The sequence below is a fragment of the Petaurus breviceps genome, unplaced genomic scaffold (assembly GCF_028583685.1).
Source record: "Petaurus breviceps papuanus isolate PSGF00001 unplaced genomic scaffold, PetGlider_PUasm1.0 184, whole genome shotgun sequence".
In the NCBI taxonomy this organism is placed as follows: Eukaryota; Metazoa; Chordata; class Mammalia; order Diprotodontia; family Petauridae; genus Petaurus; species Petaurus breviceps.
In genome coordinates this window covers 16,413,845-16,441,438 of record NW_027185793.1, presented here as the reverse complement: position 1 = coordinate 16,441,438, position 27,594 = coordinate 16,413,845, and the positions used below count along the sequence as shown (strand labels likewise).

The following is a 27,594-nucleotide window of genomic DNA, read 5'->3' as shown; positions in this document are numbered from 1 at the left end:
TAAGTAAGATGTTTTTGGTAGTATATACTTTACAGTTTCTATTTTTTTCAATTTTGTTCAAGCATTTCTTCTTGTCTCACAGAGAGACATTTTATGCTTGGTTCATATTTTCAGGGAGACAGCTATTTGGAAAAGGCTTGGTACCTCCTGTACTAAGTTATTTATTTTCTTTTCCATTCTTTACTGAGAACTCTCATTTCATTCTTAATTTTTTATTTCTTGCTTCATCCCAAGAAATAAATCGTTGTGGCTATATTTAAAAAAAAATAAATCTGAGATTCCACTTGTAATCGCTGAGTTGTTTTATTCTACTGTTTGTGTCTTCAATGTCGCTGAATACATAACATTTCAACACCAGTAATTTGTATCTTTTTATTGTTTGCTCTATTTTTAGCTCTACTTTTTGAAGTGGGACCTTGTGTCAGGACCAGGATCCACTTACTTTCTTAGCATTGCACAGCCTTTTTTGGTTCTAATTAATATTATTTTAGGTTCTGAATACTTTCCTTCACTTCCATTAGTGTCTGTGCGACTCAGAGTGCTGGCAAATTTCAGGCCTTCCTGCCACCTCTGGCTGTTGCATTCTTGAAGGCCTTCAGAGGTGGCTGAGGTCTTGCAAACTCTAAGAACTTGAGGAGCACTGAAGACTGATTTGTCTGAGATTTTTTGGCTCTCCTTTCCATGACATCTGAAACCTGAGTGCCCCAGTTGTTCCAGAGTTTCCTTTTTGGAGCACTCCCATCTTCTTGCTCTCTGGAACACAATGTTGCTCCAGGTGTCAGAGTATTTTTGGTTCATGGTGAAGAATTCTGAGCTCTGTGCCTGCCCCAGTTTTTCAAGATGACCCCTTCTTAAGTACCTGCAGGCTCCTGGATATTCCCCCTTACTGTCCAGGACTGGATGAAGACACTGTAGTTTTTTGATGGATTTTTTTCTAAGAAAAATCCAATCTTGTGTTCTTTTTTTCCTTTTTATCTTTGCTGGAGTTCTTTTGTGATATCTAGTCTGTTTTGCTCCCTTTCACTGGGCTATCTTAACTGGTAATGTCTCACCCCTGTCTTCTTAAACCATTTTTATGAGATCCCTAACAGATTCATAGATGAGTAATGCTCATCTCCAATTTGGCACTCTCACTGCTTTCATGAGAGAAAAATTCTGCAAAGGTTCAAAATAAATTGTATTTGGAAATAATATTTCAGGGCTAAATATAACAATTGCTATAAAAATATTAATCTATAATGTTCAATTTTTGCTTCTTAAGTATAAAGTGGCAGGGACAAGATATTGACTCCCCAAATCTTAATGCCTAGTTAAATACAAATTAAAATTATAATGCAAAACTGTGCTGGGCAAGATCTTCATTAAGTTGGGTAGAACTGCCATGGCTTATTTTTTTTAACATCAGCAAAACTTAAAAGTATTTTACAAAAGTTAAATCATAGCATATGAGCAATTGCTTTCACAAACTTTATATGTATAAACATACATATACACAGTGAACTTATTTCATAAAAATTCATTTATTTAATTTTGGTTTATTGTTGGCCAGTAATGGCAAAATAGATTATTTGGGAAAAGGATAAATTACCACCGTGTACAAATATAATGGACTAACAAATTGCATGTAGTATAAAAAGGATCCTCTGAAAGTATCTAAAAAAGTAAAGGCAGAATGGCATGAGCTGAAAAGGTAGCGTTTTAAATCAAAACCAAAAATCACTGTAATTATTTTTAAAAACACAAACACCAATCTTATAACAGTAAAATATTCCCTGCTCATCAAATACTTTATTGCAGAATGGAAGGTGTAAATGGAAGAAAAGAAAGAGAGCACAAAAATGATTGCCATCTATTTGCACAGGAAGCAACAGAATGGTCACCTATAGTGCTGTGCAAGATGATTCTAGAAGAGCTTCTGAATTACAGGGAAGCAACTGTTTTCAGATACTGAGAAAAAAAAGACCTGAAAAATCAAGGATTTTCAAGGGACAATTTATGATATGCCAAGATGATATATACTGAAATAAAGTGGGATTTTTCTTTGCAAAGCTGTTACACATGGCTATGTGAATCAATCAGCACAAAAATCTGATGTTTTCTCAAATGTTCATGAAATGTCATTTTCATGGTCTTATGAGGAGTTATTGCACATCAGTCCTGAGATTATACACAAATCAGATTTTTAAAAATTATGGGGAAAGGGGTTTATTCTGAAATGAAATGAGAAATAAGCAACCCAACAGGTAATAGTAAGCTCAGACACATAGATTTAGAGCTGGGAGGGACTTTATAGCACTATTTATCAACTTGCTGTACCCTCTTTAGGAGAAAAAAAAAAAATCACCCAATTTAAACAAGTACATTAAATGTCTCAGCAAATAAATTCTCCTTTTACAAACTTAGTGCTATCAAACATATGTTATAAATGCTGTAGATGCTCATTTCTGAGAACTATTGATATTTGAAGTTAAGATTATTATATAATAAAATTACATTTGTTCTTTTTCTACTTGGAATACCAGGTAAATTAGAAAATCTGCAGAAGTCATTGAAACGGTTCAATCAGAAGATATAATCTCTTCTTTGATATTAAGCTATAGAAAAAAGTCTCTGTATTCCTGACAATCTTCTCTCAAGTGGTCCTGGGTGGCAAGTGTTGTTTATACATGCCTGCTATAGCTTTGGCAGCACTGTAGATCATTTGTCGCCGAGACATGCCAGTGAAAGCAACATGCCAGTCAGTCCGGTTGACATGTACTAAATTCTTCTCAAGAACTTCACCCACAGTTACCAAAAGACCTGACCATTTTAAATTATAGTCCTGGGGAGTGAGATTTTGAGCCTGTGGAATAAAAAGATTAGCTATTATTAATAAAGTAATTTAAGAGGTTCTTATAATATACAAATAGATAGATCTATTTCAATCACATAGTCAAAAATGATGATTGGAAATCTTCAAGATAGATTGCCACATTACCTATGAAATGAACTTGTAAGACTATGCAAGAAACAAAACAGAAGAACCTCTTATTTTAAACCTGTAAGTCATGCTAAGCTCATTTTATAGTACAAAAATAAATTATCTCAAATTTAAGAGCTCCTATAGGAAAGTACTATAATCTAATTATAAAAAGGACATTAGAGTGAGGGTCTAAAAGCTCAAGTTTTATTATTAAGTCTGCCTTAGTAGTATTCACTGTAAGTCAATTTTAACATTTTTATAAATAGCCTAACATCTACTCTCTATACAAGGGTGATATGATATTGCCATGGGAAGTATTTTGGGCCATTTCAAAGAGTTATTTTGTTATTTGAAGTCATGAATTTAAATGGATTAAACAAAACAGAGCCCAAAGATATCATATTTTAGGTACATCATGCGTACCAGACCTGCTGGCTGACTGCATTGTCCATCACCACACTCATGCAGGAGATATGGGGCCATGAGAGCCAATGTGGGAGGACAAAAGGATAACAACACATTTTCTCTTTCAGGAAGCCAAATGCAGGACAAAGGATACATTCAGATGTAGTCATTATTGTATTCACTTTAAAATGTTGATACTTATCAGAATCAGAAAAACAATGAGACTAAAGTGGCTAAGAGACAATGGTCAGATCTATGAATATAAAAAGTACAAGTACTAATACAAATACTGAATCTTTATGAAAGCAGTTTTAAAAAAATCTGACTGATCAAAGAAGTGTAAGGAACTAACATAAATATACAAAGACCAAGAGCCCACAATGTAAAAGCAATCAAAGGATATGAATAGGGGGGCAGAGCCAAGATGGCGGAGTAGAAGCACAAATTTGGTGTGGTCTCCTGCTCCAATCACTTCCAATACATCAAAAAATGACTCTAAACAAACTTTAGAGCTACAGAATCCACAAAGTGACAGAGAGAAACAAATCTCCCACTGAAAGAAGCCTGACAGGCTGGCTGAAAAGGCCTATTGCACCGAGCTGGGAGCCGAACACAGTCCCACGTGAGCCACACGGTTCTGGCTCCAGGGCGGCCCCAACCAGCGGCCCAGACTGGTCGGAGCAGACTTCAGGAGAGAGAATCATCAGCAGCGGTGGTGGTTTCCAGAATTCTCAATCCATAAACACCAAAGAGAAAGTGAAAGGTCAGTGTGGAACTCTGTTGGAACAGGGGGTAGGGGAGGCACAGAAGAGCTCCGTCTGGTCTCTTGCCATCCTGGAAGAAGTGGGTGGAGGCACAACAGCTCTGCAGCCTCCACCTTGGGGTTGCTCCCAGAGCTCCTGGCCTGTAGATTGTAGGGGGACTAAGCCACCATTCAGGGGGTAATCGCTCTCGCTTTGACCTGCTTAGATCTGGATCACGGTCTTGGGTGGTGGTCCTGGGGTGTGTGGTCGGTGTGCCAGAGCTTGTGGGAGCTGCAGAGAGGGTGCCCTCCTCATAGCTCTGGCAGCTGTGAAAACCCCAGCGATTTGGGACAAAGCAGAGTTCTACCGTGACAAAGAGCTCAAAAGTCAAGTAACTGGCTGGCAATATGAGCAAGCAGAGGAAGCACACACAGACCATAGAATCCTTTTAGGGGACAAAAAGGATCAAGGCCTGGAGCAGGAGGAAGACAACTAAGTCAGAACTCCTGCATCAAAAACCTCCAAGAAAAATATGAGCTGGTTACAGGCCATGGAGGAGCTCAAGAAGGATTTTGAAAATCAAATAAGAGAAGTGGAGGAAAAATTGGGAAGAGAAATGAGAATGATGCGAGAAAATCAGGAAAAGCGAGTCAACAGCCTGCTAAAGGAGACCCAAAAATACACTGAAGAAAAAACACCTTGAAAAATACACTAACTCATATGGCAAAAGAGGCCCAAAAAGGCAATGAGGAAAAGAATGCCTTAAAAAGCTGAATTTGCTAGATGGGAAAGGAATTTCAAAATATAAAGAGAAGGATGAATAGAATAACTCCTTCAAAATTTGACTGGAGCAATTGGAAGCTAATGACTTTATGAGAAATCAAGATGTTATAAAACAGATACAAACAAATGAGAAAATAGAAGGCAATGTGAAATATCTTACTGGAAAAACCAGTGACCTAGAAAATAAATCCAGGAGAGATAATTTAAAAATTAATGGACTACCTGAAAGCCATGATCAAAAGAAAAGAGTCTAGACACCATTTTTCAAGATATTATCAAGAAAAATCACTCTGATGTTCTAGAACCAGAAGGCAAAATAGAAATTGAAATAATTCACCAATCGCCTCTTGAAAAAGATCCCCAAAAGAAAAGTCCTAGGAATATTATAGCCAAATTCCAGAGTTCCCAGGTCAAGGAGAAAATACCGCAAGGAGTCAGGAAGAAACAATTTGAGTATTGTGGAAACATAATCAGGATAACACAAGATCTAGCAGCTTCTCCATTAAGGGAATGAAGGGTTTGGAATATGATATTCCAGAGGTCAAAGGAGCTAGGACTAAAACCAAGAATCACCTACCCAACAAAACTGAGTTATAATGCTATAGGGGAAAATATGGTCATTCAATGAAATAGAGAACTTTCTAGCATTCTTGATGGAAAAAAAAAGCTGAACAGAAAATATGACTTTCAAATACAAGAAACAAGAAAAACACGAGAAAGTAAACAGGAAAAAGAAATCATAAGGAACTTATTAAAGTTGAACTATTTACATTCCTACATGAAAAAAGGATAATTGTAACTCATAAGACTTTTCTCAGTATGAGGATAGTTGAAGGGAATATATATGTGTGTGTAAATATGTGTAAAAGCATATATGTATGTATAGGAGGGTGTATGTGTATATAAATATATATGTGTCAGTGTGGGCATATGTATGTACATGTATACATAGAAGGCACAGGATGAGTTTAATATGAAGGGATGATATCTAAAAAATAAAATTAAGAGGTGAGAGAGGAATATACTGGGAGGAGAAAGGGAGAAATAGATTAGGGTAAATTATCTCATATAAAAGAGGCAAGAGAAAACGGTTACAATGGAGGAGAAGAGCAGGAAGGTAAAAGGGAATGGGACAACCTGATTCTCATTGAATTTGGCTTAAGGAGGGAATAACATATACACTCATTTGGGTATCTTACCCCACAGGAAAATAGAGGGATAGGGGATAAGAGGAGGGATGATAGAAGGGAGAGCAGATTAGGGGAGAGGGTAGTTAGAAGCAACAATTTTTGAAAAGGGATAGGGTCAAGGGAGAAAACAGAACAAGTGGGGAATGAGATAGGATGGAGGGAAATATAGTTAGTCTTTCACAATATAACTACTATGGAAATGATTTGGCTAACTACACATGTACAACCTATATTGAATTGCTTATCTTCCCAGTGGGGGAAGGTGAGGAGGGAAGAAGGGAAAAAATCTGGAACTCAAAGTTTTCAAAACAAATGTTTTAAAAAAAATTGTGGTGTTTTTTTTTTTTTTTACATGCTACTGGGATATAAGATATACAGGCACTGGGGTATATAAGTCCATCTTGCCCTACTAGAAAGTTAGGGGGGTGATGGGGGAGGACAGAAGAGAGAACAGATTGGGGGAAGGGGTATTCAGCAAGCTTGCTATTTTGGGGTGGGGGATAGGGGAAAGATGGGGAGAAAAAAATCTAACTCAAAATCTTGTGGAAATGAATGCTGAAAACTAAAAATTTAAAAAAAAAGGATAGGAATAAACAATTCTCAAAAGAATGGTGTACTATTATCATCTATATGAAAGACTGCTCCAAATTACTAAAATTAAAAATTCAATCAACAATCAAATCAACATCAAAGATTAATCTTACACAAGGCTAACTGGCCAAGTTGGGAACAGTCAATGTTGGCATGACTGTGGAAAGAAGGGCATATTGGAACCATGAATTAGTCTAGTCATTTTAGAAAGAACTTTGAAATTAATTATGCTGAAAAAAAGACTTAAGTATCCATGTTCTTTGACCCAGAATTTTGTTATGTTAATGTTAATGCTAAGCATTTACCCCAAAGAGGGAAAAGACAGAGAAGTCCTATCTCTATCAAAATATTCACAGCAGCACTTTTTGTAGTGACAAAAAATTGGAAAAGAGAGATGCTCATCAAATGGTACTGGTACATGGATATAGTAGAATATAATTTCCCTTGTCAAAAATTAGCTACATGAAAAATTCAGAGAAGTGTGGGAAGAACTATATGAACTGAAGCAAAGTAAAATATGCAAAACAGGAAACAATCTATGCGACTACAACAATAGGAATGTGAAGAACAACAAGAAATTAAAAGTTATGTATGTAATGACCAAGTGAGGCCCTGAAGAAGAGATGAGAAAATATATCTCCCTTCTTTGCATAAGTGTGAGACTATGGGAGTAGAAAACTACATGAGATTGTATCATACTTGGTTGATGTTCTGGTTGGCTTTATGTAGGACAAAGGGGAAGGGATATATTTGCTAAAGAAGTTGATAGGAAAAAAATGCTGTCAATTAAAATTTTTAAAAAGAGGCATGAATAAAAAGAGTCAAAACTCTGAGGATTTACCCTATACCAAGCATAATGGCAGGTAAGTAAAAAATGTGGAACTAGTTAACAAAAAAGGGTCCACTGCTAGAGGTGACCTGGTCCAATCATTCTGGAAGCAATTTGAAATTATGCTAAAATAAAATGACCCAGGGATTAAATCGCTAGGTATATCCCCCAAGGAAGTCAAAGATATAGGGAAAGAACCCATTTGTACCAAAATATTAATAGTAGAATTTTTGTGGCAGTAAAGACCTGGAAACAAAAGAGTCTTCCATCAAGTTGAGGAATATTATTGTACCATAAGAAACAATGAGTATGAAAGAAATCAAATTTTTGTAATTATAATGACCAAACTTGGCTCCAGAGATAGTTGAGAAAAATGTATTTCTCTGCTTTCACTGTAAACATGCAACGTTATAGGAATGGAATACTGCACACTGTTAGACACACAGCAAAGGCCTAGGTTGCTGAACTGCTTTTAGCCCCTTTTTCTTTTTTATTCTTTATTATATGAGATGGTTGCCTAAGAAGAGAAAGGTGGAAAAATTTGGAAATGAAGGTGAAATAAAAATAAAATGTATCAAAAATATCTTGAAAGACATGAAAATGAGAAAAATCTTTTTAGGAAAAATGACTCAATTGTAATTAAAGTTTAATAAGTATAATATGATCCATTTGAATTTTAAATTTCTTTGGAAATTTTCAGATGATACACTTATGCACTCAAATAATGAACAGAACTCAAATAACAAACTATAGTCTGAGATTAAGATCCAATTCTGTAAGAGAACATGTAATTATAATGTCTTCCTATGCTCTTTAACATCAATATCTGTGACAAAAGTCTTTAATTTTACCTTTTAATAGAAATTATAAGTGCTAGATATGAAAGATTCAATATATTTTAAAGACTATAATATAAATAATTCTTCAACTTAAACATAAATTCTACAAAAAATACAATATTCTAACGAACTGGGAGACAAAAGGAAGGAGCCAGAAACATATTACCTTTTTACCTAATAAAAACAACTATACACTTAATAGTATATCAGGCTAAGAGATACAGCTCATTAGCACTATTATTCCCACTTTTCAGTTAGATGACCTGAGACAAACTGACAATTCTTAGCCTACAGCTAAATCAGAAGTGCCTATCATCTTTACTTGCTAAGCAATCAACTAAAATAGATTAACAGGAAATGATTAAGGGGTTTTGAGGGAACCATAAAAGAAAGTCAAGTGAAGAAAGTAAACGAAGGAAATAAAAATAGGAAAAAGTGAAATATAGGCAGTGTGGGAAGTGTAAAAACTGGAGAAAGTATTAAAAAGGGAAAGGACTTTAATGAGATTCAAATCTACATTTCAATTATTGTATTAAAAAGTAGTTATTTCATTTAAAAAATAGGACATTTCATTTTTTTAAAAGTACCTCTTGTACATATTCCAAAGGCACTGGTGTAGCTTGTGTAAATGTTTCTAGATGAATGCCATGGACAGGATCTTCAATTATCAAACAGCCAATATCAAACCACCTATAATGCAATATATGTTCTGAATTAACCTCTGATTTACATCATTCATTTCTGCCAGATTTTGAGTTACAAATTTTCTCCCTGTTTTTCTCCTACCCACCCCCCTGAATTATACATTTTAAAAGCAGATAAATTAAGAAATCAAAAGTTACTATTAGCAGTAACAAAAACTAATTAGATATTGATGCAAGGAAGATAAAGCAATAATTAAAACTGAGTATTTCTTATCTAACCTCAAGAAAACCAATAAAAATAATAACCACATTATTTAAAATAAAATTATGCATTGTTCAAAACTTAAATAGATCTGATTTCAGCCATTAGGGTCTACAGTATAAAGGTTATAATCTATCTATGCCTTCTTATTTGTGTAAATCTTGGCTTTCTAAAATTTTCAGTCCACCCAACATGTGTGTGTGTGTGTGTGTGTGTGTGTGTATGTGTGTGTATGGGATCATTCCTCTAGAACAGATGTCAACATTGCAAAGTTACCTAAGATGCATGTAGATTGTCCACTGCTTATCCTTCAGTCTCTTTATCTGTCTAGCTCACTTACTTTTGTGAGCAGTCTCTCCTTTTTCTTCTTTTTGGAGGGGGGAAGGCAAGGCAATTGCAGTTAAGTGACTTGTCCAAGGTCATACAGCTATTAAGTATGTCAAGTGTCTGAGGCTGGATTTGAACTCAGGTCTTCCTGACTCCAGGGCCAGTGCTCTATTCACTGCTGCCCCATACGTAGTCTCTTTACATGCATGTTTTTATTTTGTATTTATTTTAAAATAGCATAAAACCAAAGAATATTTCCTTTTTTTCTCTTGAAATAAGAGACAGACCACTTCTCGTCTTTTTCCAAGAAAAATGCCGACTATGTTGATAATAACTATATCAATCTATGTCAATTCTCTCAAAGAGAACCTTAAGATTATTGACAAAGATCAGAAAAGGATAAGTATTTCTAGAGATTACTGAGTTATAGCATGGGAAGAAAATCCTCTAATTTACAGTAAAAGGTCAAGGAGGTTTACTCAGATAAATAATTTATGAAATTATTTTTGATCACATATTATGTACTGAAACCAGAGTGTGACTATCTGATCTTTGGTTATATGTATATCAATATAAAATATCGTAGTACTTCCCCAAAATGGCTTGTACAAATCCTAAAGGTTGACCATCATTCTACTCTTGGTTTAAAAAAAAAAATTAATAGGGGTAATTAGGTGGCATAGTGAATAGAGCACCGGCCGTGGAGTCAGGAGGACCTGAATTCAAATCCAGCCTCAGACACTTAACACAAAACCTAGCCATGTAACCTTGGGCAAGTCACTTAACCCCAATTGCCTTGCCTTCCCCCCTCCAAAAAACTAAAAAAAAAAAAAAATTAATGACGTTAAAAACTGATGATAAAAGGAATACTTTGTAGACGAACTCAAAGATATAAAAAGTTAAAAAGAAATATTTTATAGAGTAATGTTACACAAATATCTTCCAATGTCCATATATTTTTTCTTTTCAAAGAAATCTCATTTTTGGATCACATTTAGACCAACATACAGAGGCTATAATCACAACTGATCAATACAATGAAAAAATCTGAAAACATGTAATGTGTAACACCTGTGGCCCTCCCGTCTCCACAAAGAGGTGAGTTGGATATTCTCATAGTTCTTCATTCAAATCATGCCCGATCAATGCATTTTAGAAGGTGTATCTGGTAGATCTTCAAAATTACTACAATAGCCACAAATCATTAGGGTTTGCTGGGATTCTCAAGAGAGTTGCACACCTAGCACCATTCTCTTTTCTCTTTCACTCAAGAGATTTTTCCCATTCAACTTAAGTATTTGGGAAAAGAAAAAGCAGCTTCTTGATAAAGATTAGGGAATCCCTCACTAAGAATAGCAGATGCATGGAAAAATCTAACAAAACTAGCATTTTCTACTAAATAGTTAGATTAGTTCAGTTAGCAATTCAAATTTAGAGTAACATACAAAAGCATTTGGTAAACTATAAAGCACCACAAATATGTATCTTTTCAAATACCTGGGGTTGGGAACCTTTGGTGGTATCCGATTATTAAGAATAATTATGATTTTTTTTCTAGTAATTATTTCCAAACCAGCATATCACTTTAAAAATAAGGCTAAAACATAATCTGAATATTAATTAGTATACTTTAAGACAAAATAAACTTCTGCTTCTCATCTCACTTTATTAAATTTAACTATTTTTTTAATAGCCACTGGTGTATATATAACCATTGGAAATGGACTTACTTGACTCCAATTCTTGTCTTTAACTTGTCTTAAGACTCAAAAACTAATAACTTCATCATAAAAATGATACAAAGGCAACCTTGGATACTGATACTCACAAATATTTTGCCAACACTCACAAATATCTCTAAAATAGTATCCAAAGCTTGGACATATTCAGTATATGCCTCCTAGCTCTAAAATACAATCCACTTTTATCTAGATATAGTACAATAAAACTCTTACTTGTCAGGGAGCAATTCAGCAATGAAGTTTTCTACAGACACGGCAGGTTGTTTTTCATGAATCACACCAGTTCGACGTAAGTTGTCTATACGCTCTTGGGCCCCCTTAAAAACAGTGCAAGAGTTAGAGAATATCCTGCCTGAACAGAGGCAAACCATGTGTCACCTGGAAAAAAACCTAAGTAATGATCAAGAAATACAATTAGAGTATCTTCTTTCCCCCAGAGCTCCACAAATCAGCAAAGAATCTACCAATCATCTCCTAAACGCAAAAGTCCAAGGAATGGCACAGTCAGAATCCAGAGCTTCCATATCAAAGAAAAAATACTGAAAGTATGAAAAAAGTATCAGTTCAAGTATTAAGGAGCCACCATCGGGATCTCCTAAGACCTGACAACTACAACTATACACGATAAAAGATCTGAAAATACAAAATTGCAAAAGGCAAAAAGACAGGAGTCAACAACCAAGAATAATTTGGATTTTAATATATATGCATATCAATTACAGAACTAGCTGTGAACTCTTCCCTACTGAAAATTCCAGCAAACCAAAATGATCTATGGCTGTTGCAATCAACTTTAAGTTCTATAAGATACGCCTTCAAAAATGGATTCACAGATCCTTATCCCAGCAAAGCTGAATATAATCTCAGAGGAAATAAGGGACCTTTAATGCAGTAGAAGATGTCTAATTATTTCTGAACAAAAGACCAGAGCTGAGTAGGAACTGTGAAATACAAAGAGAAAAACCCAGAGAAATTAAATTTAATTGAGCAAATGGAAGGGGTTAAATAATAATATACTGGTAATGTTCAAATAGGAGAAGTATCTTTTCAGTAGTTTAATGTCTTTATAATCTAATAAGGATTCCTGGGGGTTGGTTATGTTCATTTGTGAGTGTTTACAGAGGGGAAAGAAAAGCGTGGGTAAAAAGAAGACACCAGTGTAGATAGAAGGAAAAAGGCGGGGTGGAAGTGCTATTTCTCATAATTGAGATGAGGGAGAATACTATATAAACAAGGAGGGGGAGTAGAGGTCCCAAAAGAGTTCAAAAAGGATTTCAGAAATCAAATAAGAGAGGTCAAAGAAAAACTGGGAAAAGAAAGTGATGTAAGAGGATTGTGAAAAAAGAGCCAAAATCTTAGTAAAAGACAAGAAAAAAATGGGAAAAGATGTACAAAAATTCACTGAAGAAAACAACTTCTTAAAATGTAGAAGCGGCTAAATGGGAAAAGAGATCCAGGAGAGATAATGTTAAAATTACTGGACTACCTGAAAGCCACGATCAAAAAAGGAGCCTAGAAACCATCATATTTCAAGAAATTATCATGGAAAACTGCCCCGATATCCTAGAGCTGAAAAATAAAATAGAAATGGAAAGAACACACCAATTACCTCCTGAAAGAGATTCCAAAATGAAAACTCTCAAGAATATTATAGCCAAATTCCATAGCTCCCAGGTCAAGGAAAAAATACTGCAAACAGTCAGAAAGAAACAATTCAAATATTGTGGAGCCACAGTCAGGATTACACAACACAGATTTAACAACTTCTACACTAAAGGGTCAGATGATTGGAATGTTATTCTGGAGGGCAAAGGAGTTAGAAATACCAACTAAGAATCACCTAGGCAGTGAAACTGAGTACAATCAGTATAATCTCTGAGGGGGAAAAATGGATTTTTAATGAAACAGAAGACTTTTAAGCATTCCTGATAAAAAGACCAGAGTGGAACAGAAAATATGATTTTTTTTTTTTTTTTTGGAGGGGGAAAGGTAGGGCAATTAGGATTAAGTGACTTGCCCAAGGTCACATGGCTAGTTTTGTGTTAAGTGTCTGAGGCCAGATTTGATCTCAGGTCCTCCTGATTCCAGGGCCAGTGCTCTATTCACTGCGCCACCTAGCCACCCCTAGCCACCCCAAGAAAATCTGATTTTCAAATACAAGACTCAAGAAAAACACAAAAGAGAAAACACACTATTTGATGCAGCAATACCAATACTAGGTCAGTATCCCAAGATTTTTAAAAAAAAAAGGGAAAAGGATCTATTTGTACAAAACTGTTTATAGGAGATCTATCTGCAAAGAATTGGAAACTGAGGGGATGCCCATCAACTGGGGAATGGCTCAACAACCTGTGGTATATAATTGTGATGGAATACTTTTGTGCTATAAGAAATGACAAGCAGGATGATTTCAGAAAAACCTGGCAAAACAATGAGCTGATAAAGTGAAATGAGCAGAACTAGAACATTGTACACATTAACAGCAATATTATACAATAATCAATTGTGAATGACTAAGCTATTCTTAGCAATACAATGGTGCAAAAAAATTCTAGAGGACTTGTGAAGAAAAAATCCATCTCCAAAGAAAAAACTGATGGAGTCTGAATGCAGATAGAAGCATATTTTTTCACTTTATTTTTTTCCCCTTTTATTTGGTCTGTGTTTTCTTTCACACCATGACTGATATAGAAATGTTCTGCATGACTGCACATATATAACCTATATCACTGTGCTTCCCATATCAGAGAGGGGGGAGAAGATGGGAGAAAATTTGTGAGTCAAGATTTTAAAAAAATGTTAAAAATTGTTTTTACATACAATTGAGAGAAAAAAATATTATTAGGGAAAAAAAATTTAAATCCTAAGTGGTTTCCTATTGTCTATGAAATAAAACTGTAACTCTTTTGTCTGGCATTCAAATTAATGTACAACCCAGTGTTTATCATACTTTTCCTGCCTTGCTTCATACCCTTTTCATGTGCTTGCTATTCAGATATTCTAGCATACCTTTGAGATATTATTGTGCAATATCTTATCTACCTAAATTCCAGTACAAGACTCAAGTCTCATTCTAAACTTTGGATCCCCAAACAAGCATAGTACTTTGTATACAAAAGACACTTAATGAATATTTATAGAACTGAATCTCCTCTCTTGTTTAATTTTTGTTGCCCCTTTGCTGACTGAGACAATATGGTGTCATAATCTTTCAATATTTCCAATTCTCTTTGACCTACCATTATCATTATACCTATAAGTATTAGCAACATTTCTTACTGTAGATTCATCTTTGATTTTTAACTCTCTCCACAATGTATTTCCAAGATCACCAATGTTAAAAATGTTAAATTTCATCTTATATGAAGCCACATAAATCTAATGGAATCATCAGAATAAGAATATTTACTAAGTATCTTATAGACATTTAATATATAACTTCAACTTCTTTCACTAAGAAGACTTACAATTGGAATTTTATTAGAGGAGTAAAAAATAAAATAAAATAAAATGAAACTGGTGTAAAGAAAAAAAATCAGTAACTTGAAGATCCCATATACTGGTAACAGAATCAGTGGAATTACTAGGAGAAAACCACACATACTCACTCACTTTTAATCCAGCGGCATAGCCCACTGGTTGTGGTGCAATATTAGACTGGCCAGCTTCTCCTGTGACGACAGCTAAACCAAAGACTTCCTGGAAGGCATCTCGGACAGCAGCAATTTTTACCTCTTTATTTGAGGTTACTACAATATCTAGTTCACCTGCAGATTCTACCATAAACCAAGAAAAAAAAAAAGATCCAGGTAAAAACAGAAATCAAAGCCAAAGTTTTGCTATAATCATAATCATGTTTCCATTCTTTAGATCACATATCATTTCTGTACAAGAAATTCTTGGCTTCCATTTCTGGCATCCTCTCAATGAGACAACTGAGTTTTGCAAAAATGGAAATAAAATACATTGTATTCTTCTTGAAATGGTAATCTCCCTCTCCCTGTTCTCTTACCTTCCTCATGGCTCCTTTCTCATCTCTTTTGCTGGCACTTCCATTTATATCGTAGCCCCTACTGTGGGTATTCCCCAAAGCTCTGTCCTAGGCTCTCGTCCATATATCTATCTTCCTCTCTCTCACTCATCTCTTTTTCCCTCACCCCCAATCATGGATTTAATCACCACATCTAAGCAGATGACTTCAAGATCTACATATTGACCTCAATCTCTTGTTTGCTTCAGTCCTGTATCCCCAACGACCTAGTGGAACATTTCAAACTGGTAGTGCGCTGCATATTTAACACTTCCACAACTATGAACTCCTTTAACTCTGCATTCCCTTTCCCAATCAAAACTCTCCCCTTTCAGTTTTTGATATTTCTGCATTAACTCTTCAATCATTCTCATTCATCCCACATATACATTCAGTTGCCAAATCTTGTTCTATTTGCACATCTGACACCTCTTCTCTATTCACATAGTTACTACCATAATTCAGGCCTTTAGCAGCTTTCTCCTAGATTATCACCAAAAGCTTCTTAATTGGTCTCCCTGACTCAAGTGTTCAATGACTCCAGTTACAATGGCACTAGAGATTTTCCTTACATTAGATTTCACTGTATCATTCCTTTACTCAAGCAACTTCAGTGACTACATATTGACTTTGGTATAAAACATAAAGCCTTGTGTCTAGATTGCAAGACTCTATAAAATGCACCAAGACCTTCTTTCCAGCCTTACTGAAGATTACTCTCCCTTCCATACTGTGATCCCAACAAAATGGTCTTCTCTCTGTTCCTCATACATAATATGCCATTTCTTTTTAAAATTTTTTTTTCAATTTTAATTTTTTTTTTAAAGCAACTGGGGTAAAGTAACTTGCCCAAGGTTACATGGCCAGTTATTTTTTTGTGTGGGTGTTAAGTATCTGAGGCCAGAACCGATCCTGGGTCTCCGGACTCCGGGGCCAGCGCTCTTACTCACTGCACCACCTGACCGCCCCCATAATATGCCATCTTGCATTTCAGTGGTTTTTTCACTAACCTTTCCATCATACCTAGAATGTACTCCCTCATTACCTCTGCCCAACAAAATTCCTCTCTTCTTTTTAAATGCAGTTTTTAAGTACCACCTTCCAAATGAAACCTTTCCTAATGTTTCAAATGTTAGTACCTTCACTCCCAAACTGCCTTGCATTTTGATATTTTGTAATTATTTATGTTGTATAACCTCCCAACTCCTCAGCTAAGCCCATTACCTGGGCACTGAAAGGAGCAACCATGCAGATATCAGTGAGAAAATTCCAGCCCTTCTCCTGCTAGCTAGCATGCTCACCCTCTGCCTCCTCAGTCTCTAGTAGCTTTTTTTTTTGCCACTGTTGTTGGATTCTAGAATGAACGATGAGTCAGTAACTAATAAACTATGAATGGAAAATGGGGGTGCTGATATAGGGAAGGACATTTCCCACCTGGCTGCACACTTATGGACTTCTCCATCAGACACTAGGAACCTCTTCATCCTGTAAGATGCCATCAGTCCTGCAATTCACAACTCATCAGTCCCTAGGGTTCCTCTCTCCCTCAGACTGGAGGGCAGAGACCTCTTCTCTGATAAGTACTATTTAAGAAGGGATCAGTCATATCTTCATTTCTATTCAGCTGCATGCCTCTCTATTTCTCCATCATGTCTCTAGCTCGGTAAATTCTTCTTTCCTCTCCTCTTTCCTGTGTGTTGTCTTTTGTACATTGTCTTCCCCCATTAGATTTCAAGTCCCATTCTGGGGCACTGCAATGGTGACAGTTGCCAACTGGCAGTTTTGCCACCTACTACACACTCCCAGTCATAGATCCAGGACAGACTGAGAAGGGACCATGAATGGCTGTGGCTAGGGTAAGAAGACCCTCGGCAATGCTCCAAGAAGCAGGGTCTCATATCTAGCATTTAGCCCAGCTTTAAGAGAACTAATCAGAGAAAGAACCCCAGTTCTGTTCCTCTGAACCAACAGAGACTTACGGCCTGCTGTGAGGTGCTGGGACCAGCAGCAGTCTGCTCTTGTTCAGACCTAAACCGTGTCAGGAACTTGTAGAGCTCAGACAAGGCAGGACAGCAATTAGATTTTAGCCTGGATCAGACCACCATGGGAGAACTAAAAATTTGCAGTTCCCTATGCTGGCCCTGAGATCCTGGAATAACAATAATACTCAATACCTCAAGAAAGCAGTATTTCTTGATGGTCAAGTAAAAATACGATTTGTTAGACATCTCTAAGGCACATTCAGTTTTAAAGCACTTTTACTTTAACAGGACCAGCTCTATAAATTTGCTAGTACTATGACTAAAAGAATGTTCCTGGGTATAAATATGCAAGGATGTGAACTTAAAAATGGCTGGTGGGACACTTTTCGAAAGAAATCATTCCAAAAAAAGCCTAAACTATAAAAATTTTACAAATAATGATATTTATCAACAGCTGGTTAAAGTGAGCTAACATCAATATCCGAAAGTAAATGAGTTAGTTTCCAATTTTAAAATCATTTTGGGTTCATCTTAACTTTTACATGTAGCATCTACTTTTATTAGCATAGTATAGTAGATACAGTCTTGAAGTCAGGAAGACCTGGGTTCAAGTGTTACCTTTGACACATGTCCCATTGGGTGACATGGAGTAAGTAACGTAACCTCTCAGTGCTCCAAGTAACTAAAGCTATAAGTTGCAGAGTAGGTGGCAATCTGCATCAGCTGAGGGAGTTTCCTCTATGTGGGATTTCCCTATAGCAATGAAATAACAGTTCTAATCCAAATAACATCTAGCATTTACATAGTATTTTACATCTTCTGTCTAGCATGCATTTTAAGGATATTAGAAAAAATGTTTACAAATAGCATTTAGTATTTTCATAAAACTATTATTGTTTGAATTATGTATTGTAGTATCTCTTCCTTATCCTAGAATTCTTTGAAGCTTTATGATATAGGCTATTATGATTTAATATCACAAATATAACTTTGATAGACTTTCCTCTTCTGTTTGAAAAACACTGCTCCTAAGGTGCAATTTAATGTAAAAATCATATAGTACAAATTAATTTCTAGGACTCATGAGGATTTCAACAAAAGCTTTCTAAAGACCCATTCTGCTTGTATTAAACTGGGATACTTGGTCACTGAGTAGGATCTCTGCTGGACAACTGTGCTCTAAACAGCCATCTGAATTAGCTCCTAATTTTACACTTTCCAATAAAACATCATTTTGAATAGAGCTTATGATTAATTTGAATGTAGAATGCAAGGAGGTACTAGGAAAATTTTTCTTATTCCAATTCTCTTAAATAAAATGAGAGTCTAGAAAAGAGGTGGGGTACCTGTGGCCTCAAGACCACATGTAGCTTTCTAGGTCCTCAAGTGTGGCCTTTTGACTGAGTCCAAGTTTTATAGAACAAGTCCTTTTATTAAGGGCATGTTTTGTGAAGTTTGGATTTGGTCAAAGCACTTTAGGACATAAGAGGGCCATATGTTAACTCAAGGCCACAGTTTTCTCACCCCTGGTCTAGAACTAAATATTTCTAGATTAAAGATGATGGTGATAGGGCGCAGTCAAGATGGTGGAGTAGAAGCAGGACCTCCAAGCAGCTACGGCTTCCACCTTCCCCAATCAACGTAAAAAGGGGACTCTGAACAAACTTTGGAGCTACAGAACCCACAAAATGACACAGAGAAGCTAACCTCCCACTGAGGACATCCCGGCAGGCCAGCAGGAATCGGCCATCACAGCGCTCTGGGAGCTGAGCCCAGCCCCGTGCCAAGGCTTTAGCCCCAGGGCAGGACTGACCAGCCTCCGGCCAGAGGGACCCCAGATCAACATTAGCTGTGGCCATTTCCAGATTTATCAATACATAGATGTGAAGGACAAAGTGAGAAGTGAGTGCAGTCTGGACTTTGGGACCCAGTAGTTGGGAGGGCCGCTGAGGAGCCGTGGCATGCAGCCGCAGCCATGTGGCAGCTTCAGTTCCAGGCCTGCAGAGTATAGGGTGACCAAGCACCAGTCTGAGGGGTAATCGCTCTTGCTTTAACCTGCTTGGATCTGTACTGCAGTCTAAGGTGGAGGTCCTGGGGTATGTGTCCAACTTGCCAGAGCATGTGGAGGCCTCAGAGAGGGCACCCATCTAATACCTCTAGCAGCTGAGAAAACCCCAGCGTTTGGGACAAAAGCTCCCCTGTGAGGTGGCAGAGTCCTACTGTGGCAAAAAGCTCAGGGTTTAAGTGACTGAGGGGCGATATGACCAGGCAGAGGAAACAAAGCAGACAGAAGATTCCAACATTAGACTCCTATTTTGGGGGCAAAAAAGAGCAAAGCATGGAACAGGAGGAAGACAGTGAAGTCAGAACACCTGCACCAAAAGCTTCAAAGAAAAACATGAGCTGGTTACAGGCCATAGAGGACCTTCAGAAGCAGATAAGAGAAGTGGAGGAAAAATTGGGAAGAGAAATGAGAACGATGCCAGAAAATTATGAAATGAGAGTCAACAGCCTGACTGAGGAAAATACCACCTTAAAAAATAGACTAACTCAATTGGCAAAAGAGGCTCAAAAAGGCAATGAGGAGTAGAATGTCTTAAAAAGCTGAATTTCCCAGATGGAAAAAGAATCTTAAAAGCTCCATAAGGAGAATCATTGCTTCAGAATTAGACTGGAGCAAATGGAAGCTAATGACTTTATGAGAAATCATGATGCTGTTAAACAGATCCAAACAAATGAAAGAATAGAAGGCAATATGAAATACCTCATGGGAAAAACCACTGACCTGGAAAATAGATCCAGGAGAGATAATTTAAAAATTATTGGACTACCTGAATGGCATGATCAAAGTAACAACCTAGAAATCATCCTCCAGGAAATTCTCAAAGAAAACTGCCCTGATGTTTTAGAACCAGAGGGCAAAATAGAGGTTGAAAGAAGCCACCGATCACCTCCTGAAAAAGATCCCAAAAAGAAAACTCCTAGGAATATTATAGTCAGGTTCTGGAATTCCCAGATTAAGGAGAGAATATTACAAGCAGCCAGGAAGAAACAATTTGAATATTATGGAAACACAATCAGGATAACCCAGGATCTGGCAGCTTCTATACTGAGGGATAGAATGGCTTGGAATATGATATTCCAGAGGTCAAAAGAGCTGGGATTAAAACCAAGAATCACCTACCCAGCAAAACTGAGTATCATGTTTCAGGGGAAAATATGGTCATTCAGTGGAATAGAGGACTTTCAAGCATTCTTGCTGAAAAAACCAGAGTTGAATAGAAAATTTGACATTCAGATACAAGAAGCAAGAGAAGCATGAGAAGGTAAACAGGGAAAAGAAATCATAAGGAACTTATCAAAGTTGAACTATTAACATTCCTACATGGAAAAACAATCATTGTAATTGATGAAACTTTTCTCAGTATGAAAATAGTTAAAGGGAATAGAAATATTTATGTCTATATATGAGGGTATATGGGCATATGAATACATATGTGAATGTATGTATATATGTTTGCAGGTATACATAGACAGAAGGCACATGACCAATTTAATAAGAAGGGATGATACTTAAAAGGTGAAATTAAGAGGTGAGATAGGAATATAATGAGAGGAGATGGGGAGAGACAGAATGGGGTAAACTATCTCATATAGAAGAGGCAAGGGAAAATGGTTACAATGGAAGGGAAGAATAGGAAGGCAAAAGGGAATGGGTCAACCTTATTCTCACTGAGTTTGGCTTGGGGAGGTTTGTTGGAATGACTTACAGTGAAGTTTCCCCATTCTGAATATCATATATACATTCTTATTACTTCCTTGTATTTTGCAACTAAGTTCAGTATTGTTTCCCCATATATATGTAAGTCATTGTATATTTGAAGGTAATGTAAGAACTACTGAGTATTAATACAATTGACTGGATTAACTATTGAGACCAAATTAGAGGTGTTTCTAGATTGGGGAGTTTGGGGAAAGGAATGGTAGTGTGAAAGGTAACAAAGGGTTAAGTTTCTACAGAACTTCAAGAATTGCTGAACAAGACTATTGATAAAAAGTAAGAGGCAGTAGCCTTGGGAGGAAGTTGAGTTCCTAGTCCTTGGGGGAGTTGAGGCAGTAGCCTTGGAAGGGAGTTGAGTTCCCAGAGAACTCTTAGATAATACTAAAATGAAATAATGTAGAACGTTAGGAGTTGACAGCAGCAGGTGGATTTGACCAATCAGGGAACAGGCAGTGCCTTGGGGCACCCATGCCCAGATAAGGATGTATCTAGGTTAGACTGGAGGGGGTACAGTATTCTGAGGTTGTTACTGCACCTGCATAGTGGACCTCATGTATTATGTATGTTATCTAACAAGATTAGTAATAATTAGGTTAATGTTTGGGAGGGGCATGTAACCTTTGCTTATTTAACCTAGCTTTGGCTTCTGTACCTCAGCCTCCTCTCTCTAGGTGCTGTTCCAGACTGGACTGCCTGCTTCTTTCGAGATTCTGATAAATCTTTCTACCTTCACTTTGAGAGTTCTCTGAGTAGTCAATTTGGGTTAGGGTTTCTGTATCCCACACAGAGGGAATGATATACACACTAAATAGGGTATCTCACCCACCAGGAGAGTAGGGGGGGAAGGGGATGAGAGGGGAGATGATGGAAGGGAGGGCAGGCTGGGAGGGAGGGAAGTTGGAAGCACCCACTTTTGAAAAGGGATTGGATCAAAGTAGAGAACAGAACAAGTGGGAGGTGGGATAGGAGGGAGGGAAATATAGTCAGTCTTTTACAATATATCTACTATGGTATTGTTTTGCATTAGCTACACATGTATAACCTATACTAAACTGCTTATCTTCCCAGTTAGGGTGGGTGACAAGGGAGAATGGGAATGAATCTGGAATTCAAAGTTTTAAAATCAAATGTTTAAATATACATATATACACACACACTATTATTAATACTATTTTACATGTAATTGGGAAATAAGATATACAGGCAATGGGGCATAGAGATCCACCATGCCCTACTTGGAAAAGTCTAAGGGGGTATGGGAGAAAATATGGGAGAGAGCTGATTGGAGGAGAGAGAGCCTGTGGGACTGCTATTTTGGGGTGGTGGGTAGGGGAAAAAGGGGGAGAAAATTTGTAACTCAAAATCTGGTGGAAATGAATGATGTAAATCAGAAGTTAATAAAGCATTTGAAAAATGGAAAAAAAATAAAAAAAAGATGATGGTGATAACAATGATAATAATATAGTGATTTAAGGTTTGCCAAATACAAACAGTTAGGGGACTTCAGAGTCACACAGCTAATCGTGTCTAAGGCCAGATTTGAACTCAGATCTTCCTGACTCCAGGTCTGCTGCGCAAGCTGGCTGCCTCTGCTTCACTTTTCTTTCTGAGCACTGAACACTGTGATCCTCTTTCTCAGACTGCCTCAGGCAATGTAAGGAGCTCCCTAATCCTTGTATTCCTCAACTTGGTCAGTCCGTGTAAACTGAAAATTATAATGGGGGTCAGAGTTTCTAAGGTGCTGGTCCTAGAAAAAGCACCCCAACCTTGTATATGTATCTGCCTAATGAGGCAAAGCAGTTTATGGAGAACAGAATTATCTCATGTATGATGATTTTTTTAAACAGTGTCCAGTATAAGGTAGCTTTGGCTTTGATAAAATTATTCTTTTTGTCTGATGATTATTTGTGAAAGAGCTATCTGAATATTTTTCTAATTCTACATTTTCAAATAGGTCTGATGACTAAATACTTGGAACTTGGACTTCTTCCTACCAATAAATCCAGTTAGTTGACTAAGAGTTTAAATTTTTGCCCAAAGTGAGAGAGCTAGTATTAGAGCACAAGTGTTTCTAATTCCAAATCCAATTAACTTTACCACGATGCCTCTCCAAATAAAATATACTCTGTAAAACCCTTACTTCAAACACATATATTGAATAAAAGCAATTTCACTGTAAAATATGACTAAAGTATTTTTTATAATAAATGTCTATTTTACAATAAAAACATTAACTAATGTTTTAACTTTTCTTCTAAGTTTTACTTGCAAGTACACACTTCCACACAATTATTTGATTACAAGGTAGTATATGATCCATTTAAATTTTACAAGGCATCAAACCTAGTAGTTGTCGGTTTGATTCAGTTACGTACTGATATATGGAGCCATGCCTGGGTCCAGCGTAGTAATCATGCTTTCTACTGAGTGTTTAGTTTTATCGAGCACAGATTTGACCATGGGATTCCCAGCCACACCCTGCATCACAGAAATAAGCAAATACAAGTTATATTTACATTACGTATATGATCTTTTACAAACATTTTCTTGTTATGGGCTCTTAACATATAAACATTCATTCTAACAATAAATCTGAGTCGCCCTTTCAGGCCCTTAAGGTGAGCACCATCTTATTACACTTTTTCACTTGCTGCAAAAATCCCATGCCCAAGAAAGTAGGTTAAAGTCAAACGCCTTTGCAATAATGATATCTTTAGAATTAACGATAGCATATTTCACGGATATTGGAATACTTTGGCATTTCAAATTTCTTATCTTTTCGGATAAGAGAACCTACTTCCAGACTGACAGCCTTTATATGAGAGAAACTATGCTGATAGTGTTAAGTCTGCTTTATTTTCCTATCTGTTCTGACCTTACTTCTAAATATAAAAATTATAATTTAAACTAGTTTCAGAAATTGCCCTTTTTCACAAGCAAGTACATTCTCCAATTAAAAACCAGGCCAACTATAACCCTAAAGAAATCAAAGAACAGAAAAGGGGCCCATAAAAGTTCTTTTAGTCATAGCCAAGAACAACTGACCAAAATATGGAATATGAATGCAACAGAATAATACTGTGCTATGAGAAATGGATGAAAGGTGCAGTTTGAGAGAAACTTGGAAAGATTTTTATGGATTTATGCAGAATAAAGTATACAGGAACAGAAAAAAAAACATTATATGTAATAACAATACAACTTGGAAGAGTTTTGAAAGACTAAGGACCGTGTACAATGAAATGACCAACCAAGATTCCACAGGAATGAAAAAGCATGCTATCCATCTTCTAAAAAGGTGATGGATTCAAGATGTGGGTTAAGACATACATTTTCAGACACAAATTGGTATATTGTTTTGCTTGCCTACATATTTGTTATGAGGGTTTTGTTTTTCTTCTTTAATCTTTTTCAACTTCAGGAACAGAGCGAGTTTAGGGATAGGGTATTTCTCTCTTCCCCCCCCCCCCAAAAAGAAAAAGGTCACTGAAACATTTCTAATGCACAGAAAATGAAGACTAAAAAAAATCATAGACAAGGATAGATGTGAACATTCCATGTTCAATTAATTTTATATATAAAAAGAAAATAAACCTATAGAGATTCTCAGTTTCATGTACTATTGTCTTTTCTATTATTAATATGGAAATAATAGTATTATTTGGTCTTGGTTAAATTTGTAGAATTTTAAAAATATGCTATATATTCCCTCTCAGATATATGCCACATATATTATCAGTCATATATACATATATAAGCATTTAGGTTACACAGTAGGTAGACTGCTAAACTTGAAGCAAAGAAGATCTGAGTTCAAATTCAATCTTAGACACTAGCTATGTGACCTAGGGCAAGTCACTTAATCTCATTAGTCTTAATTTCCTCATCTGTAAAATGGGAATAATAATAGCACCTGCCAATACTGTGTGATGATCAATTATGAATGACTTGGCTATTCTCAGCAATACAATGATCTATGACAACTCCCAAGTCCTTATGATGAAATATGCTATTCACCTCCAAAGAAAGAACTGAGGGAGGCTGAATGCAGAACAAAGAACACTTTTTCTTTCTTTTTCTTGGGGGGTTTTTTGGTCTGTTTTTTTTTTACAACATGACAATATGGAAATAAGATTCTCGTGACTGGATACGTATATCCTCGATCCAAGTGCTTGCCTTTTCAATGAGAGGGGGATGAAGAGAGAGGGAATTTAAAACTCCAAACTTAAAAAAAGAAGGTAAAGGTAGTTCGAGGTGGAAAACGCTGGTTTCGGGGATCTGGACTATGGCAGTGACCAAGGAGTTGTTGCAAATGGACCTGTACGTGCTCCTGGGAGTTGGGGAGAAGGCGGCTGACAAGGAGGTGAAGAAAGCATACCGACAAAAGGTCCTCACATGCCATCCAGACAAAAATCCAGATAATTCCCAAGCAGCTGAGCTTTTCCATTAGCTCTCCCAGGCCTTGGAGGTGTTGTCAGATGCTGCAGCCTGGGCAGCGTATGACAAGGTCAGGAAAGCCAAGAAACAGGCAGCCGAAAGGACTCAGAAACTTGATGAGAGAAGAAAGAAAGTGAAGCTTGATCTTGAGGCCCGGGAGAGGCAAGCCCAGGCCCAAGGGAGTGAGGTAGAGGGGGACAGTCAAAGTGCCAGCACATTAGAACAAGAGATCTCACACCTACGAGAAGAAGGCTCTCGGCAGCTGGAAGAACAACAGAGGCTGATCCAGGAGCAGATAGGCCAAGATCAAGAACAGAGATTAAAAGGAAAGACAGAAGATCCTGAAGGCAAAGTAACACCTAAACTGAAGTTAAAATGGAAGTGTTAAAAAGAGGATGAGCCCAAAGGCGGTCACTCCAAGGACGTCCTCTTGAAGAGTCTACAAAAGTATGGTGAAGTGCTCAAGCTGGTCATCTCCAGTAAGAAGACAGGGAGTGCTGTGGTGGAATTTGCTTCAATCAAGGCTGCAGTGCTGGCTGTCAAGAACAAAGTGGGCTTCGTCAACCCTCTGAAGATCACCTGCCTGGAGGGTCAGCCCCAGGGAGCAGTGAGTGGCAATGGCACCACCCACTCAGGACTGTCACAGGGCTCCGTGCTGTCAGAAAGGGACTATGAGAGCCTCCTCATGATGCGCATGCACCAGGCAGCAGAACGGCCACAGCTGATCGAGTAGATGCAGAAGGAGGATGAGGAGGGCATGCCCACGTAGCCCCGCAGAACCCCTCCTTCTCTTAAATTAATACCTTCAATAAATTTTTTTAGAAAGAAAGTAAAAAAAAAGGTAAAAATGTTTTATATGTACTTTTTAAAAATTGGAAAAAAATAATAGCACCTATCTCATCATCATTTTTGTGTGTGTGTGTGTGTGAGAGAGAGAGAGAGAGAGAGAGAGAGAGAGAGAGAGAGAGAATAAGAATGATATTTCCTTTGCTCAATGTGGCCTCAGACTGTTTTTGCTGGTCTTGATGTACTGTTTTACTTAACTACTTCTTTGATCTAGATCCACACAAAGTGGTATCCAAGGTTTCTGGGCATGTGATGACAGCTCCAGACAAAGAGATTTATATTCATCCTATGAGCTAATATTGAATACATGGGTGGAGCATATCACTGTTCTGTTCCTGCATTTCCTTAATAATTTAGCATTCAAAAGAGTGAGGATTTGGTACATGAGGCTATATAATAAAAAGGTATATCACAGAACTAACACTGCCTCTATTATACAATACTTTCTACTATTACCTTTACACATTTCTTCTAAAACACTCTGCTTCAAAAGTTTCTCTTCCATTTGTGGTCTCTTTATGTTTAGATTATTCTTCCCTACTCATATTTATTCAGTGGCAGAATTATAGAACTTTAGAAAAATCTTTTCCTTTAACTTCTTTTTAAAAAATATTATTATTTGCTTTTTGGAGGGGGGAAGGCAGGGCAATTGGGATTAAGTGACTTGCCCAAGGTCACATGGCTAGTAAGTATTAAGTGTCTGAGGCCGCATTTGAACTCAGGTCCTCCTGACTCCAGGGCAGGTGCTCAATTCACTGTGCCACCTAGCCGCCCCCTTCCTTTAACTTCTTAAAACAATGTACTATTGAAGGACTGGTTTTGTACACACATGTATATTTGCTAACAAATGTCTATATAAACAAATCAAAGATCTGAAAGTAATATATTTTTTTTACTCTTGAATAAAAATCTCTTTTAGACTGACTTAGCACTGATTACAACTGGGGAGAAGAATTATTACTTCTTTGCTTACAAATCCAAAGCGGATCATCAGGAAACTTCAATAAACTGGAAACAATAGATGAATTCACAATTCACTGACCCATTAATAAAACACTCTTAAAAGATAACATGTTATAATTTTTCTGTAGTGATCACTAAATCTTAATATATCTTAAATGTAAAATATATTCAGATTTTCAATAACAAGCATTTTAATGAATTTTTATTCAATTTAAATTTTTTAAGTTTGAGCTTATTT

At 36.8% G+C, this 27,594-nt stretch overlaps 1 protein-coding gene and 1 pseudogene across 2 annotated transcripts in view; one reads left to right on the top strand and one right to left on the bottom strand.

The window, feature by feature from the left end:
- Positions 1-1,501: 1,501 nt before the first annotated feature.
- PRRC1 (proline rich coiled-coil 1) overlaps positions 1,502-27,594 on the bottom strand; it is a 39,060-nt gene continuing 12,967 nt past the window's right edge. For both annotated transcript variants that reach the window (XM_069088176.1, XM_069088177.1), the window contains 5 exons: positions 23,486-23,588; positions 14,930-15,093; positions 11,531-11,634; positions 8,930-9,032; positions 1,502-2,842 (listed from right to left, as the gene is read on the bottom strand). In XM_069088176.1, the coding sequence (XP_068944277.1) occupies positions 2,633-2,842; positions 8,930-9,032; positions 11,531-11,634; positions 14,930-15,093; positions 23,486-23,588 (684 nt within the window). In that variant the 3' untranslated portion in view covers positions 1,502-2,632. The remainder of the gene's footprint in view (positions 2,843-8,929; positions 9,033-11,530; positions 11,635-14,929; positions 15,094-23,485; positions 23,589-27,594) is intronic.
- LOC138161350 (dnaJ homolog subfamily C member 17 pseudogene) lies at positions 25,203-27,525 on the top strand (annotated as a pseudogene).